General features: G+C 44.6%; 1 protein-coding gene across 11 annotated transcripts in view; it reads left to right on the top strand.

Annotated features, from left to right (window-relative positions):
* Positions 1–7,627: 7,627 nt before the first annotated feature.
* The window catches only part of SOAT1 (sterol O-acyltransferase 1), a 29,281-nt gene continuing 18,813 nt past the window's right edge, over positions 7,628–18,095 (top strand). Inside the window, exons 1-3 of one of the 11 annotated variants that reach the window (XM_040564977.1) lie at positions 7,628–7,722; positions 10,453–10,582; positions 17,755–17,813. In XM_040564977.1, coding sequence (XP_040420911.1) covers positions 10,459–10,582; positions 17,755–17,813 — 183 coding nt within the window. In that variant the 5' untranslated portion in view covers positions 7,628–7,722; positions 10,453–10,458. Of the gene's footprint in view, positions 7,862–8,008; positions 8,190–10,091; positions 10,187–10,448; positions 10,583–13,323; positions 13,525–17,754; positions 17,814–18,095 lie in introns of those variants that run through there. The other 10 variants (XM_040564972.1, XM_040564971.1, XM_040564973.1 and 7 more) reach the window with 10 other exon arrangements.

Here is an 18,095-nt window from a genome sequence, read left to right as displayed (position 1 = left end):
CCTCAGTATTTCTTCTGCAAGGGAACAGTTCTATAGCTTCAGCCCAGGAAGCTTGCCTGATCAGCTGAGTGGCTCCTTTTGCAGTGAGGGCAGGCTATTTTGTTTCCTTTTCTCCCGGTCTGCCGAGAACACACCTATATTCTCCAGCTTTTGATGGCTCTGGAAAACATTACTTTTGTGTTCCTGAGAAAGAGCTTCAGAGCACTTCTATTTTCTGCCTCACAGGGAAGCAGTAACTGTGAAATTATCAGCATCCTCTGTGTCTGTACGTTCCCTGGAGTTGTTATACAGTGCAGTCTGAAATAGAGAGCTGGCCTTGGGGATTTGCTAATGATGTATTCAGTCCCAGCATGGCACATGCTCATTCCTGGGGAGTTACTGAGTTAACATTTATAGTTCTACACTTTTTCTCTGAGTACATGAAACCCTCTGATTTTCCCTCAGCACTGAGGTCTTGTGTATTGGATTCTCTTCTCATGACAGCTCATTTGGAATACCTCCAGAAAGCTCTCAGCCTGGATCCTTCCCCCTAAAATCACAGACTACAGTAGCATCACACCAGTGATTCTCCCATAACTTGGTGCTGGATCAGCAGGCAACAGTGAAATGAGGTCTTCTGAGGCACATTTTCAAAATAATAAAGCACAGACTTCCGCGCTGAAGATGGGTGGTTGCTATTGCGGGTGCTGGAAGCATTTTGCAACTAGGTGAATAAGCTCATAAATTGGAAGCAAGGAGCTGGCAGACAGTGAGGAAAACACAAGTGGAAAAGCTGTGGGTAGTAAGCGCTGCTGACTGTCTCAGTGGTTCTAACGTGGGTCCATACTGTAGAGAAATGGCAGTAGCAAAGGATGAACCGAACTCACTCAAGGTTTACCCTGTTCTCTGCTTGGTTTGTTGATTAGTGTTTCTCCAGCCACTTTATGCAACGAGGGGACTTTTTCGTGTGTGGGGGCAAGGGTTGAACTAACAGGAACACTTTTGCTATATTTCATATTAACTTGCTAGTGAAGACAAGACCTCTCTTGCATGACCTACATGCTTGAGCTCAGAATCCCTCTCCTGGGCCTGCCATCTTCAGATTTAAATCCTTTAAACAAACTCAAGTTTTCATCTCCTCATCCATATTTCCAAAGCATGCAAGCCTCAAGGCACTAGGCCAACAACGGAATATTGCTGAGCACAAAGATGTTCTTGTAACCACATCAACTCAGCCCAATGCCGATCAACTGCAGCAGCAAACCCTGCAGATTGTTTCACCTCCCAGTATAGATTCATTATAATCTCCTATTTTTGCTGGTCGTCAGCTGATAGCTAAAGCTCCTCTTTCAGCTTTGTAACTCCGACTGTTTTTTCTTTCTTTCTTTTTTTTTTTTTCACTTTCAGTGAAATTCTGTTGAGAGCTGCCAGAGACTCAGCTGTGACATGGATCTATCTGAATTCAGGGTTTTGGAAGTGTTCCTTCACGCTTGTCATCTCCTTCAAAAAGCACTGCATTGTACCAAGTCTGTACATTCTTTACTGCTCTACTTGTTGCTATGGCCAGAGATGCCAAGTTTCAGTCCAATTCTTCTGGGAGACTAGACAGAAATCTGGATTTTCTTTCTTTCTGCTTTGTTTCTGCTCCTGGCCCCTACACTGTTCTCCCTTACCATCACCCCAAACTTCTTTCCAAGGCAGCTTGGAAACTTGGAAAGTACTGCCCTCTCCAGTCTCTCAAGTTGTATAACCCGCAGCACTCCCTCCTTTCCCTGATCAGGCAGGCAGTGAAGAGAACATGTGGATAGGTTCCCTCTCTGGCCAGGTATTTCCAAAGTCAGGGAGAAGCAAAAAGGAAGAAATGGGAATGGCCTTGAGCAGAGAAGAGGGAAGGTTTTGGCAGGGGAGCCACAAATGCATGGTGTTCTCTGTCCTCATCAGGCTTGGAAAAGGTTCTTGCAGAAGGGAGAGCAGCAGGCCTGGCTGCATCATCACTATGGAAACAGCCAAAGAGCTGGTTGGGCGGATTTAGAAATGTCTCCTGCTTGGGACTACTTTCAGTAGATGTCATCTATCTCTGCAGAGATTAAAACAAAATGGAAAAGAGGAAATGCCTCATGCTGAAAGCTGAAAATCCATTTTCTTTCTCAGTTTACAATGGAAAGTCAATCTTCTCCTCCAAGAAATATGTCATAGCTTTGCTACTTTGGGGGGAAGGCTTTTGCTATAAAGACCAACCACTTGGCATTTTGATCTTAGCTGCCATTCTGAATCTCCTAGTCTTCTCCATGGTGTTCCCCACAGAGTTTCTTTAAGTAGCCAGCACAGTGGCTAAGTGACATTTCTCTGTAAGATCTCTCCTTGATGACCCCAGGGATCTCATATTCACTCAAAGAGAAGACCCAGCTGATCTGATCACACCATAGCAGCTCAACGTTTTTTCCCCACACTTTTTCCACAGCCTCATAATGTTATTTTTGAAGACAGTCTAAAAGAGTACCAAAAAATTATATTATGGTTTGCATATCAAAGCCCTGCCCTGAAAACTTGCTGTTGTTTCTGAAACTGAGGGGTGGGGAAAGCCATGGAAGTCTCCCACATCAGAAAATGAAAATGTTGCTTACTGCACACAGAAAGTTATTAGTCCCTATAACATGGGCTTTGCAACATACAGAATAGGTAGGACTTTGTGATTTTTACCTTCACATGCCTGTCCTGGGAATTCCCCTGGCTCAGTCATTACAAAAGCACCAATTCTCTTCCACGTTCACCAACAGTCAGTGCTTTTATACTGTTACAAATAAATGGGAGGCAAGGAAATGGTAGAAAATACTGACTTATGCTATTTTGTCCAGCTAAGCATCTTAGCAGCTATGGGGAGAGCAGAGTGCTTCATTTTTACCTAGGAAACAGAGAAAGGAAACAAATTATTATGAAGTATTGAGAGGAAGAGATTTCTGGTCCAAACTGGCTAACCAATGGATTTTAATGACAGGTCATGCTAATTCCTCCTCAGCTCTCATCCTTTCTATGGTAGAGAAATGCTTAGCTGCTTCTGGGAGATGGTGTTGGGCTGCCTTTGGTTCAGAAAAAACACCACAAAGAGGACACAGCAAGGCCAGAATCATCTTTCAGGATTATACCACGTGACATTTGCATCCTCCCCCTTTTTTTTTCCTGGTATCTATTTGTTGTTCGTTTCCTCTTTCTTTTTTGCTTTCTCCTTACCTTTAATCTGTCACTAAATCCCCCTTTGGAAATGAACACCAGAACTAAAGACCAAACTTAGAATGTCTGACAGGTTTATGCATGGAGGTGTCTGAAAGGATCAAAAATCAACCCCTGGAGCTGTTAACCCCTCCAGCCAGGGGCAGAACATACCCTGCCATCTCCCTCCAGAGCAGTGCCACACAACATGCCAAGAGGTCCACCACAGCTACAGTATGGGACAAATGACGTACAGAGTGAGCAGTCATTAAAATAGGTGTGAAGCATCCCCTCTTCCACCTACTGTGTCTTACCTTCCCAAGGAAGGGTCCCAGCTGTGCCACACAGCTGGCAGTCTGTGGAGTCACAAGGAGCATGTAGAGTTGCTGGTGGAAGAACAGGAAGGAGACAGTGGCCAAATTCAGCACTGTGTTTCCACAAAAATATTTAGAAGGCCCTTAGAAGCAGAAGAGTCAATACCAGTAGCTAGGCCTGTTTGTTCTGGAACTAAACTCTGAAGTCACTCTTCCAGGGCTGACTGCACATTTAATGCGGTGTGTTCCTGCTGAAATGACTTCAGAGCCCCTCTCACTGAGGCAGTTCAATACTTTCATGCAATTTTAATAAGCAGCAGCATATGCTGCAAAATAAATCTGAGATTGGTTTGAGCTTATGTCACGCGGAGAGTGATTATCATATATAATGTGGTTGGGACCCAGATGAAATTGTTTCTGAGCCTAACAGAAAGAGAAAGCTGGGATGTTACAGAAGGTAAAGAGCAGTAGCAGAAAAACAGTTCAGCTTGGCAGGGTTAAACAGTGGTTATACCTATACAGATTCAATACCTTTCATGATTTGATGTCAGATTAGAAGGATCTTCTCCTTTTTAACTATACTGAAGAAAGAACCCCCTCAATTTAAACAAGCAAACAAACAAACAAAACTATAATACCAGCCCAGCTGGCAAGAATAATCCTATTACTTTAAAATGGTAGGGAAAGGAAAAATGATTTGCCTCTCAGAAAACAATGCAAGTTTCACAGAAGCATATGGTTGTAGCAAGAAGCTCAGCACCTGAATTTCGGAGCTTGCAGAGAAATCCAGCACCCTGCTGCTGCCAGGCAGTAGGGCTTTGCTTTTTTTTTTAAAGGATGATTTCAGCTCAGTAGCAAAAAGTGGTGTGATACCACAAGCAAGGAAACCACTGCCCTCTGCCGAGAGAGATGTGATTGTTTCTTTGACTGTTTCAACTGCCAGCAAAAACAGCAACTTCATTGCTTGGAAAGTAGCTGCACGAGGAATTGTTTGCTGGAGTCTGAGTTTAATTCCTGCTGCTTGTCTTTTCTCAGAAGTGTGCTAATCTGAATCTCTTTTTCCAAATATTTTGAAAACTCTCAAGGCCGCATACAAAGTAAAGAGGAACAAGGGTAATTATGCACAAAATCTTGACATGATGATAGCAGGAACTGTGAAAAGTTGTACTGGAGGTTTTAAAAGCAGTCTTTATGATTTACAAACACTTCAGGCATCCTCAGCGATGTGATGTCTGCTGGAGCCAGTGTTAGGTTTTCTTGCCAAAATTCAGTCATGCATTATCAGATCAGGCTGAAGTCCTCTACAGTTTCTTAAAGGCCTCTTTTTTTTTTTTTCTTTTAACTGCAGCACTTGCCTGATTGAGTTTTGGCCTCAGTCTTACATCAGCACCATTTTGTTTTTCTGGTTGTGCAAAAACAAAAGCTCATTCATTGCTGTACTTAAAATAGGCGTTACCTTATGGGTCTAACTTTACTCTCATTTTGCTGTGTTTTTTTTTTTTAAAGGAAAAAAATCAACATTTAAAAAGTGTAACGTGTAGCACCATTTTCTACCACTTGAGGGAGCGCTTTCATTTATACAGTAGGATGTTGCTATGGGGCATGCATATTGGGAAATTATAAACCATACATGTAAACAGCACATTCTAGGAAATACTACACTTCACTGAAATATGTGAGAGTATTGAGGCTTCCAGGTGACTGTATTTAAAGCCTAGATAGAAGTTTTAAAGGAATTACTGATTCCAGTCAAAATTAGAGGCAATAAATGCCAGCATCAGAAACAGCCACAGATACTTAGTACCTGGGCTGACTAAAATAGTAAATAAAGCAGTTATACAGAATAAGGAATAGTCAGCGTTAATCACATCTGTGCTGCAACAGCGCTGAGAAAGATGGAAAGGAACAGGGCTGGGCACGGGTTTTCTAGAGGGGCTGCAACGACCTCAGCCCTCTGCCTCAGCTCCCTGACTGTACCCGTCTCGCCATAACTCACGGTAAGCACCAGCCATGCTCACAGACCCCAGCAGTCACCACGCGGATGTATTTGTCCACCCTGGGCAGCACGTGTGGATTAACATCAGAAGCAAGTAAGCATAAGTAAAGGGTTGGAGTGTCAGGGACACCAGCTGCCATGCCAACAAATGGGGGCAACCACGCCATGATTCATCCAGGGATGCTCAGAAACGGTTGTGGTTAGGCAGCCTTTGAGCAATGCAACCAGCAGGATTAATGGAAAACACTCGAGAAAATCAAGAAGCAGCTTACTGACAAGCATAGTAAATGATGAAACAATACAGCGGGTTGGACCTGTGAAGACAACAACAGAAGATAGGCATGAGTGGCAAAAAACAGGTGGCAATGGCTTTTTCTATTTTTTTAAAGGATGGGAAGATACGTAACAAGGGGAGCTGCTTTGCTTTTCACCTTGGGCGAGCTGCCTGGAAACGCACTCAGAACGAAAGGAAGGGTATGTTGTCAAACAGCGCTTTTAGGGAACGGCTGAGTGACCAGAAGTGCCCACCACACCGTGCTTCTTTGGCCTTAGAGATTTTTCAAGAGGTGTTAAAATACGGTGGCACCTATCCCTTTGAGGCAGAGTAAGAAAAGCAAGTTGACTAGCTCTGAAAGTTAGGTGCACTTTTCTTTTTGCTAAAGGGATCTCATTTTCCTACCGTCTGGAGTTGGGGTTTTACTGATTTGATGGAACAGTTTCATCAACAATTTTTTTATCTTTAGCAAACTTTGAGAGTTTTTTTTTTTTCTTCTTTTCCACTCATCCACCCAGGTCATGCTGGCACCACAAGACACTTCTGTGTAAAAAGCTAGCACAGCGTTTTCAGCATGAGGGCACCAGTGGTCACGGATAGCCTTAGAGTATCTCTAAGAAGCCTTGTGCTAAAAATGAGTTGATAAAAATGGGCTCAGTTTTGTTAAAGTTCCCAGTGCTATCATCCATGCTGGTATTTGCATTGCAGCAGTGAAAGGATTTTTTGCTTTTTCATTTTTTACAACATTTTTCCTATTAAATGGCATGAAAGATGGGTGGTGGGACCACTGCATACTAAATCTTTCAGACTCTCACTCAGTGGCTCTGCTCAGAGTCCCCAAGGATTCTTTAAAATAGCTTAATAGTTCCAGCAGTCACAGGTTTAAAAAAGCATTTCATGGGTATGCATTGGCCAAAACATTTTTTTTTGTACTAACAGTAAGGTGGAATGTGACAGAAACTTTGAAATACCTCAGCATATTTTGTACCTTGGTTTGGGACAACCTTTTGAGGTATATCTGCACACGTAGCATACATAGCACTGCTTTGAAGCCGTGAAGAGAAGGAAAAGACACGAAAGTTAGTGGCTTAGTTCTTATTTTAGCAATACTTTCCCATCTACGCTGTAAATTGCAGCTACTGAAAGGTTACTAGAGTTTGTTTGCTGCTGACGTGTTCCAGTGACTCACAGTCCGTCATGTGCCTGTGTCTTCCTAGAGAAAGGCACAAAGCAAGGGTGTGGGTTTGAGCCTTTCACCCAACTCTTGTCACTCCAGGGTATGGACTGGGAAAAATGAGATGTCTCTGTCCAGGCCCCTTCCTCAGCCCCCACCTCACGGTCGAGCTGGGGCTCATTCCCCACACAAGGCGTCCTTGGGGCTCCCCGGGAACACTTGGGAGAGCGAGCAGCCCACAAAGCCTCTTCTTGGGCACAGGGAGCACCACACAACTCGGCAGGCGCTCCGTGCGTGCTTCCCCTTCAACAGATTTGCCCCTGCTCGGGTAAAACGCTTTGAAGTTGGGTCCCTGCAGAGGCCACGCGTGTCGCCCAGCCCCGGGAGCTGGACGAGTCGCTGGCTGAGCAGCCGCTGCCTTCCTCCCGAGGGACGAGGGCGGCTGCGGCAGCCAGGTCCCCCCAGCCCCTCGCAGGGGTCTCGGGGCTGCCGCCGAGCGCTGAGGGGACCCGTGGGCGGCCCCTGACAGGAGGCGAGAGGCGGGAAACCGGGAGGGGACCGGGAGGGGGGAGGGGGGAGGAGGGGCGCGCGCCCCCCACGTGCGCCTCACGTGCCGCCTCCCGCCCGCCTTCGCCCCGCCCCCTCTCCCCCCTCAGCCAATAGGCGGCGGCGGCGCCCCTGCTCCCCCCCTCCCCTCCCGGATCCTAGTGCGCGGTGACGTGCGCGGCGGAGGCGGGAAGCGGCGGCGCGGGGCCGTTGGCGGCGGGAGCGGACTGAGGTGACTTGGGGGGAGGGGCGCTGCGTGAGGGGGTTGCCGCCGGGTCTCTGGTGCTTCCATTGCCCTCCTCGTTCGCCTCTCGCTGTGAGACCCCAGCTTTGTCCCGGTGCCCGCCCGGCTCGGGGGAGCCCCCGCGAGGGTGAGCCCTGCTCGCTCCGAGGGCGTGCTGGCTGCTGACAGGGTTGCGAGAGGGAGGACGGAGGAGCCCGGGTTTACTGGGGCCGGTCACGCCTGTAAAAGTGGGGAGGTCCCACTGGGAGGCCTGGCTGGGGGACGCCAGCGTCACCCGTCAGGTGCTCGGAGCGGGGTGAGAGGAGCGGTTGCTGGTCAGGAGGGTTCTGCTTTCTGTGGAGGAGGAGGAGGAGAACCTCTGGGTCCTGCCCTGCCGTGACCGATCTGCCTCTAGCAGGGGTCAGAGGGAAGGTCTGCTGCTCTCCCCAGACACCGCTGTGCCGGTAGTTTCTCAGGTGCCGTAGTGTTATACTTCTCCTGCGGAAACCCCGTGAGGAAAGTATCTGCTTTGCTAGATTTCCCCCGGCACGGTTCTTGTTTCTGTGCCAAAAATCCTTTGCTCTGATTGCTTGACCTCCGCTGAGCGGTTTTGGTACCGCATCTGCGGAGCTCACTTAGGATACCAACTCCCTAGGTTAATTACCTTAATTCTTCTTCTGAATACATCATTCTTCCTTCATCCATCCTGGAACGTGTTATTTTTACTTCCTTTCTGTCAATCTCTCAGATACTCTTACAACTCCCATGTGTGCATTGGAGAGGAGACTGCTTTCCTCGCCTCTTGAAGACGGCGAGTGTACGCTGAAAAGAAGTAAACTTAGTCCTCTGTTGGATCTGGAGAACCTGTGTTCCATAAGGATGGATGTAGTTCATGAAAACAACTTGACTTGGATCAGGAGGCAGTGGAGATGCTCTGTAATGGCTCAGGGGATAGATTGATTAATGATCAAATTAATGTGGCTGCTTTATTCCCCCTCCTTCTTCCCTCATTTTTCTTTAGAATCTGCGCTGTGACCCATTCTTATGTGGTAGGATTTTGGCCACCTCACTTGTGTAAGAGCAGAAGGATTGAAGTGGCTGGCTGGCTGTGATCTCCATGTACTTGTAAGCCACAGGTGGGCAAAATGATTCTTTGATCAGATGTGATGTGGCAGTGTCCGTACTGGGAATCTGGTGGGAAGGCTGGGAGCTAGGAAGCATAGTGTCTTCACAGTGGTGCTTGGCTTGCACTTAAAGGTGAGAGGGTTGTTCAGAACAATGGCAGCAAAAGGTGTGTAAAAGTGGGCTAGTCCTGCTAGCTAGTTTTCTGTGCTGCTGAGCATGTTAACTGAAGGAAGGTTTACTGTTTCCATGCCTGGTCCTTTGCGTTCTTCAGGTGAACACTTTGTATTACATAAATTACGATAGTGTGAGCTATCAGCTGGTTTACAAAGCCAGCTTGGAAGTTTGTCATTTTTATGGTCCTTGGTTTTATAGCGTGTAGACTGACCTGGCTGGGATCTTGTGACACAGGGCTAAAAGGGGCAGTGTCCTGCAAGAAATGGTGGTGGTGGTTGATTAATGAGTTGTTTCGTGTTGGAGAAGTTTAATGTGCCCTGCGGTGCCCAAAAGGGGAACGATGAATTGCTCCGCTATAGAGGGGGCAAACACAGGAAGCTGCAGCCTCGCGATACGTGACCATAAGAGTCCAGTTTCCCTTTCTGCAAAAGTGTCAGCCTCAATTTTCTGAGGAAATTCATTCTTAAATTATATTCTGCCATCTTTGTTTTTTCTACAAGTGCCTGACTTTTCCTTACCTGTTTCTAATAGCTCATCTGCGTTGGTGCAAGTATTCTTTTCACTGGCAACAAAACATGTCCAAAAACAAAGCAAGTCTGCACCAAGGTGGGAGAGAAATGTATCAAAAAGGAAAAGCATTTGTTTGAAAACCTAGTTCTGTAGGTGCCTGCATGTTTTTTCTGCAATTCCAGTTCTGAAAATTGACCCTGATTGTAGCTACGTATCTGTGAGCTTCTTTGAGCTGTTCTTTGTGGGCAGTGTGCTGGGATGTCACTCTGTGACCAAACAAGAGTCCCTTCCCCCTTTTAATTAAAGAAGGATTTTCTGTTTTTCAGCCTAGCTGTAGTATTTCAGGTGTTCCCTGTTAGCTAGCAGCTCTGTCCCCAGCAGTGACCTTTGTCATTGAATCTGGCATAGTTCAGACCTGATCTTCTCTTCCTGTTTTTCCTTTATTTGCAATACAGCCATTGTCTGCCCAACCAGAGTTAAAGGATCTATTGAGGAAACTGCTCTTTCAGTAAGGACTGAAGACTTGACAGGAAGGGGCTTGGCTCAAGTAAAATCATGTGGTTGATTCTGCAAAGCAAACGTGCCAGAGCTCTCTGAAGACAAATTCTGCTGTCCGACTGACTATTGGAAAGCATTTACAAGGGCTTTTAAAGATTTCACAAAGGCTCGAGTCATTTTAAATACTTAAATCTATAGGGAAAAGGAGGGAGCTGTGAGATGAAAGATGTGTGTTGTCTTTTTTTTTTTGTAGTGGTGGAGAAACTTGGATACTTTGCTCCTTTACTGCTTGTAGTAAGGGATGTGTAACCTGCAGTAAATAACTAATACAACTATAGAGCAAAGAAGGCTATGTAATTTATTCTTTAACCGTTTGAAGAATAAATGAGGTTTTGTCACTAATTGTTTTCTCTCCTTTTCTGGTCTAGCTAGGCAACAATGGCAGGTGAAGACTGTGCAAGGAAGCGCCAGTCTGGCTCCGCTACAGCCCACAAGCCCCCTGAGAACGAGGAAGTGCAGAGGAGACCTGAGGGTGAGAGGTCCTTCCAAAACGCAAGCAATGGTGAGATTCTTTCACTTGGGCTTAGTGGGGTTTGTAGCAGTTTACATTGTGGCTGCCTAGAAAGTAATGTGGCTTGTAGTTGGCTGGCTGGGAGGGTTGCTGCTGCACGTGGCCTGTCACTTAATTTGCAGGGATAATTGTGTGGCAGTTGGAGTGGTTTTGCCTGTGGACACTGACTGTCTTAAACTCCTGGGTTATGCTGTACCGTTTTCCAGGCTGCTGGTGATGGAATTGCTGCTTGTTTTCTTTCTCTTTGGGAGACAGAATAAGCAAAAAGCTAAAGTAGTTTGTCACAGTGTGCCATGCGAATATAAGCTCTAAAACCGTGGTACTAGTGATTCAAGGAGATGATTTTTACTGGTGCAGTTCTGAATAACGTTACTATTTTGCTCTACCTCTTTAAGCTGGAATGGGAGTTGGAGCAAATTTAAGTTTAGAACAAGTTGGGTTTCTTCTTACAAAAAAATATCTTGGAGAGAAAGTTGTCCCACAGACTACTTAGGAATTGAGATTCTTTTTAGTCAGCTGTTGGTGCTACTCATGGCTTAATTCAGTAGAATGGGACTGTTTTGTCAATGCTGGTTTTGGAAACTTGCAGGGAGTTAGTGACTCCTGGAAAACAATTACGATGGGTTTAGAAGTGGACTTCCACCTCTTTATCTATGTAAACACCTTAACAATTATGCTTAAGTTTGAGTTCTTGCAAGCTTATGGGTAAAGAATAAATAGAGCTGTGATAATTAGCACCTGATAGGTGGGTGTGCCTGTTTTTTAAAAGCCTTTCATTTTAATACCTCTGAAATGCAACATAATGTCACTGCAGGTGAGATACTGTGGGTGGATAGCAAGTAAACATTCTGGGGCAGGTCTCCTGGAAGTGTACCGGGCTCTCATGTGTTCATATGCCTGGTGGGATGGTTTAGTACAAAGTGCCGCGTTCTAGTACAGTCCAAGCTGCAGTGGAGGACAGCAAGGACAGCTGAGGGGCATCCTGTTTAGTTACAACTAGCTGCCTTTTATCTTCCAAGGTTGCTGCCAGTTCAGCAGAAGGGTTGTAAAGACTTCAGACCAGTTACTGCAGGCTCTTTGCTCACCACAGTGATCGTGACAGTAAGAAAGCCACAGGGAGCTAGGAGACAAGTCAGGCTCTTGAGTGCATTACAGGACCATGCACAACCTGGAGCCCTCTGGTCAGGAATTTCTCTCTATGGTAGGGTTAAATCTGCAGCTCTGTGCCACAAAGTTTGAAGTTTTACAAAGTCCAAGGTATTTACAAAGTTCAGACGTTTCATGTAGCAGACTCGTAACGTAGTCCAATATGCTTGTATAAGTAGTGACAGTTTTCTGTGAAAGCACGGCTAAGGTGGAAGAATTGCTCAAAAGAAGTGCCTGTACATTTCTTTTTCTAGATTTTTGTCCTAGCTTGTGCATAACTATTCCTAAGGCTTTAGTGCTGATGTACAAAGGTAGCTTGAGGCCAGTGTTCTGGTATGTAGAGTTTTAGGCAAGACGTGTACTGCAGCCAAGGAGTTCTAGACAGGTGAAGATGGCATCTTGTATGCAAATAAATATGTAGTATCTTTGTAGCAATTCTTTTTGTAGAAAAACTAAATCACTAATGTGACTTGCCACCCTCAATCCTCCCTGATTAGCAACCACAATCTGCTCTTTAACTTAAGAGTTAGTATCAAGGGCCAATTGACTAGTTTCCAGAAGTGTGTGAACTTTTTACGGAGGCTGCTAGGCTATTAATTCCTTCTTTATTCAAACCCAAAAGCGTTGGCTGGTTTAATCCCTGTATTGGCTTCAAGACCACAATGGCTCAGACTCTTCCATTTGTGTAGCTTATGCTACGTTTGCCTCATCAGTGCTGCTGGAAGCTCGCATTGCTTGCTGAGTTCTAAGACTGGGTAGTTTTGGGTTGTACTCGGGTTGTCCCTAGGTGGGTTTGTATCTTGTAATGGTTCGGTCTGTAACTTCACTTTGACAGAGTAGCTGAACGTTAGTCTCACACCTTTTCTCCTTGAATTGGCTTCAGTGTATTAATTAAACAACTAATTTGGTCTTGGCATATAGTCAGCAAATGATCTAGGCAGCAATAATCCCTTGTCAAAATCCAGGCTGCTTTAAGATTAGTTTTATGTATTTTCAGCGGGAAATGCGTAAAGGTAAATCTGTTCTGCTTAATGGGATGTTGGTACTGGGCAGTACTTGCTGCAGGCAAACTTATCTGGCATGGCTGTAATGGAAACTGGATAGAAAGATCTAAAAGATTAGAGATGATGGCTCTTTGGCTTGTATCTAAATGCTGAGATGAGACCATTCAAACCAGTAAACTGATGGTTGTGGAGTCTGCCCTTCTTTCCTCAGAAATCAGAGAAGGGGCCTGGTGTGCAAACAAGCTCTGCAGCATATCTCTGTCTGGTGTGAGTAAGCCTGTCTGGTAATGCTGGACTTGGAAAGGGCTTGTTATCTCCTAACCAGGAGGTTACTGTTGGTCGTTCGCAGTGCAAAAGTTCATGAAGCTGGGTATCTGAGGCACAGCAACAAGTGCGTGTGAGCTGCTTGAATTGAGTTTCTTGGGTGTGTTGTGGGGAGGCTGATGAAAAAGTTATCCTGTTTAAGACCGGGTTCTGGTAATTCTTAGGTTCTGTCATGTTTTGTAACCCAGGGGTTTGGTGAAGGTTGAGAAGTTTCTTGTGAAGAGCCTGGGGATGAGCTGGCATGACCTGGAGCATCCCAGTGTTTCCTCCTTGTGCAGAGGCCGTTAGGGTCCCACGTCCTTGCAAACTTGGCTTTTTAACTGGATTCCTTGCCTAACTGCAGTGCAGTGACCTCTGGGGCCTGTGCGTGCTTTAAGCAGATGGGATGAACTCTAGGGGCAATCTAGTCATAATTTGCCTCTATCTGCTGAGTGGCCACATAAGTCAGTGTAACTCAGGATAAGGCTTACTAGCATCAAATTATTAACTCGTGTTCCATATCTGGTGCAATACAACACTTCCCTTCCTTTTCAGTACCCTTCTGCTAGGTTGGCTTTAACGTAGCTGGTCCTTCAGATAACATTTTCAGTGTGTTTAGAGAGGGAGCCTTGGAATCCAGGTATCTGACAGTAACAGGAAATCCTTTTGCCTGTGTTGCTTTAGTCTTTTGAATGATATATTGTCTTCATTATTTCTCAGTTGAACAATTTTTTTAAACCCTTTTAGGGAAGGGCAGTATTGGGTATTTGTATCTGTGACATTACAAGATCTTGAAGTTAAACAAATCCTGTTGTTGTTAGGGGGAAAATACTCACAGTTTAGAAGTGATTGTCAGGTATGGTTTTGTCTTGTGTGCTTGGTTGACCTAGTATTACCTGAGAAGTACTTTTTTGACACACAAGCTTCACTTTATTGCCACTTATCTGCGTGCTTTTCTTAGCTTTTCTGCAAAGAGGCATTTTTGTCATGAATGCTGTGCAGTGATTTAAATGGTAGTCATCTTCCTGGGTTGTTGTAGCTCCTTAGTAGCAAACTGACCTCCACAATGCAGGAACAGTTTGAGGGGGAGTGATTCAGAGTGCTGATCTTCAGGCAGATCCTGTGGCTGAAATCATTACAGGCTGGAACCGTAACACTGCGCACAAACCATGCCTTTGCTCAAATGACTTATTCCCACTTGTGCTCTCGGTTGTAATTACAGACTGTAGCAGTTAAAATGAAAGCTTTTTTTGACACAGCTAATTCCTGAGAGCTTGTTCAGCAGAGTGCTGGCTAGTGTCTCCTGTAGAAATTGGTTTTGCTGGATCCCAAGGTGCAGCACTAACAGGTCATATGCATTGGGATGATTCTCATCTCAATGCCACCTGCTTGTAACAGCCACAACAGAAGGCTGAAAAAAGAAAAATGAAATCCTATTTTAAAAAGTTTGTAATTCTTTTGTGAAATTTAAGTTGCTCAAGTTTTCAACAATGAGAAGCTTTGTCAATAATCAGGTGATCTCTTTAAGCTTAGTTTCTTTAGGAAACCAAGCTAACATTTTTAAATTGTTCTTTTTTTTTTCTTTTGACTTCTGAACCTGTTTTGAATTTGGGCTGCACAGAGGCGTCAAATCCTGCAGGGATCAGTTTCTACAAGTCCAAGACAAGTGGTCAGCGAGATAAACATCTTATCCGCATCTCTGCTGATGGGAAGGGAATATTGAGTCTTAATTAAAATTTATACCTGTAAGCAAAGTTCTTTCAAAGCAATTCCTGCTTCAGCCTCCTGTGAGATTTGCTACTATTTCATACTAGTCTTCAAAGAAGACTTTCTTCCTTACGATTTTAAATGTTTCCTGTTTCCTTAAGGCATATCCCACTCTGCTTTAAATCCTAGATGTGCTTGCTTGTCTTGTGCAACCTTGACTCTGATTTTCGTAATGATAGTGTAATCCCAGAGTGATACAAAGGAATCAGTCAAAGGAAAAAAAAATGTAGACTTCTCAGTGCACAATTTCTCTTACTCAAAATCATGTGGTGGTTCTCTTCTTGAATGACCTTTGGGAACACAGGGAGCAGCTTGCACAACAGGAGATGAATGATTCAAGATAATGATGTTACGTGTTCCCTGGTACCTGCCTGGTGATCCAGCATGAATTTATTGGGCAATGCGAAACAGCAGGATGAGTTGGTTTTGGGTGGATTTTCTTCTACAGGGGACTTCTTTTTATTCTGGAGAAGAAGTAACTGAGCTTACAGGTGGTTTTACTTAGTTTGCTACGTGAGATGTGTATACTGAAGACATTGAGATCTTGATGTAAAGGCTTTTTAAACTATCCGTGTTTCTAGGCAGTGTAGTCTTTGCATACACACTGGTGTGTGGGTGGATAAAGTGATAGGACGGACGCTGTGTACAACTTAGCAATTGCAACATCAGCAGGTCAGAGACCTGCCTATTGTCCTGTACAGCCAATAAAGCTGTACGCTGGGTATCTGAGTAACCATCTCTTAAGGCCTCCTAAGTCAGAAAGGATGTTTTAGTTCCAGAGAGAACCACTTCTGGGTAGCAGTAGTAACCAAGGCCTCAGATGCAAGATCGGGCAGGAAATAATATGGCCAAAGCAGTTGCTGCTTATTTTTGTCTTGGTTTAAAAAGGAAATAGTGCAATCCCCTAAGTCTCACATGTCCTGTCATCTTTGGCCCTGTTGGATGGCTTCAAGTAAACTTGACAGTCTTGAAGACTGGCTGCTGGATAAGAGACAAATCCTCACCTTTCTGCAGGAAAGGTCAGTTCTGCTCTGAGCTCAGCATCTGTGTGGTTTGCTTGCTGGCAGATAGGTGTCAGGTGGTTCTTGGCCCTTTTCCCCCATTACTGCTGTACTCTTAATACGATTGTGAAGCTGAGCAGTGAGGGAGTGGATCCCCTGAGATGATGTGCAGGGCGTACTGTTCTGCTGCTTATGGAATGGCTTGATGTTTTTTTACTTTTTTTTCTTTGGGTGTGGGAATCCGTTTGAGACCAGCGAAGTGCATGAGCTGAGTGGCACAAGGTCTCTTACACTCTTGCATTGTTTTCCACAAACAGCTGTTGTTCAGCAAGTACAACAGTGTGGTAGGCTTAAATGCTTAGGTAATACTTTTTTTTTGTTGTTTTGGAGGTGTGATGCTTAGCAACCAAGAATTCTATCTTTGTGAAAAGTGATCTATTTGTGCAGCCAAAAAAAATCATGGTGTTTAGTAAATGCGTTGTTTGTGTTACAAGGCTGATAAGTAATAGACTTATCACCAGTCCGTTCTTTGGTCTGCAGCCCGTGTATTGATTTTTACGGGCAAAAACTGTTTTGCCTGCTTGATACGGAGTGGCAGGGATGTCAACTGAATGCTGACAAATGAGCATAGCTTCACTGAAGGTAAAGTTTCACTTCACTTTTCTACTACATTGGAACTGTAGTTTTCTCTGGAGTGTTTAAACACTTTTACAATTGTCTGCTCACAGGAGTGCCTTCAGATGAGTGCTTTGCAGAAGCCCTTGCTTCTATTTAAAGCACACTGTAAGCTCTGTGTGGATGGGATGTGCATGTACAAGGATGGCATTATGAGCCATCAAACTGCCGTGAATCTGTTAGCAGCACAGAGCACTGCAAGTGTGATAATGCTGCATTAGAAACTGAATACAAAAGTTGTAATGTTAGCCGTATGGTTGTAGCTGTAATTGCCAGAGGATATGCACAAGGCAAGGGCTGTTGGCATCTTTTCACCCTAACTAGTATTTTAGGGGGGAGGGTGGATGTTGCTGGTTTAATCTTGCTTTTCGTTCATATGTAAAACTCTTGTAAGAATTACAAAACAGAAGATCAAAGTTAATTATGGAAGTGAAATGCCAGCTGGCTTGCCTGTTCTCTGCAACTGCTGCAGACAAACCTTGTCTTAAAACTCATCTGTTCTGAAATGTCTGGTTTGTGAATGGTGTTCCTCCTGATGTAACAGAAGTATCAGATGTGTATAGTTTTATATGCGAAAGAAAGGCAATATTTGAGGCTTAATATTTAAGACAAAGGTATTGTTAATGACCATAGTGCTATGGCATGGTGAGACCCGTTTGGCTAAGTGATGAAATACATTGAGGAATACAGTCAGACTGATGCCTGCCCTTCTCCTAGGGGATGATGCAGGGGCAGTAGCCAGGTTTGAATGCAGGATCACCTTCCAACTTGTCACTCAGCCTGTCTTCAGAGCTGGTTGCTTTATTTTACAGACAGCTGTAATTTGACTGCCTTGTCTATTGGCAGTGTAGAGACCTCCAGACAACCTAATCTTATGTCTAGTTCACTGTGCCTCAGATAAAACTCTGACAAAAGATCAGCACACTTGGATGTGACCTTCCAAGGGTTGTTCTAATTGCTGTTTCAAGGTTGAATATATTTAGGGACCTTGGGAAGATTTGTGGAGTTGCAAAGCTTTCAAAAATCCAGCATGTTATCAGTTGTTGCCTGCCTTATAATGCTGTGATCCTAAATGGCTGTTTAAAATACTTGTTCATGCTTGTGAATTTCCTGCAGTTTCGTTTTGAACTTACTGGGACCTTACTAAAAATCAAGAGCACTAGTGAAAAATCAATGGATAAGCTACTGCATGCCGTTCTTCCTGTATTTTCATACGCGGTCACATTGCTGAAGATGCAACTGCTAAATATTTGCTTTCCTTCCTTAGGCCGGGTTGATGTTGACCATGTGATAACAAGGAAAATGCAGCTAATAGCAGAAGCTGAGGTAAATACACTCTAATACTTCCTTGTGGGGAGGAACGGGATAATTGACCCAGATTGTCTCCTTTGGAGACTGGGTAGTCCTGGAACGCAAATCTACTCAGTCATAACTTGAGCACAGTGACTTCTATGCAGCCCTCTTTCTCTTTTCCTTCTGTCTCCTGACTTAGCACAAGAGGCAGTGTTATCAAACGCAATTCTTTCTTGACCCCCCAGTAGATTAGAGTCCAGTGATAAGAATGAACGTTGAGGCATGCAATAAAATTGTACTTCCCTCACTACTGAC

Source organism: Cygnus olor, chromosome 8 (assembly GCF_009769625.2).
Source record: "Cygnus olor isolate bCygOlo1 chromosome 8, bCygOlo1.pri.v2, whole genome shotgun sequence".
Classification (NCBI taxonomy): Eukaryota; Metazoa; Chordata; class Aves; order Anseriformes; family Anatidae; genus Cygnus; species Cygnus olor.
Note: the sequence above shows the minus strand (reverse complement) of the source record. Positions and strands in the feature narration are given on the sequence as shown.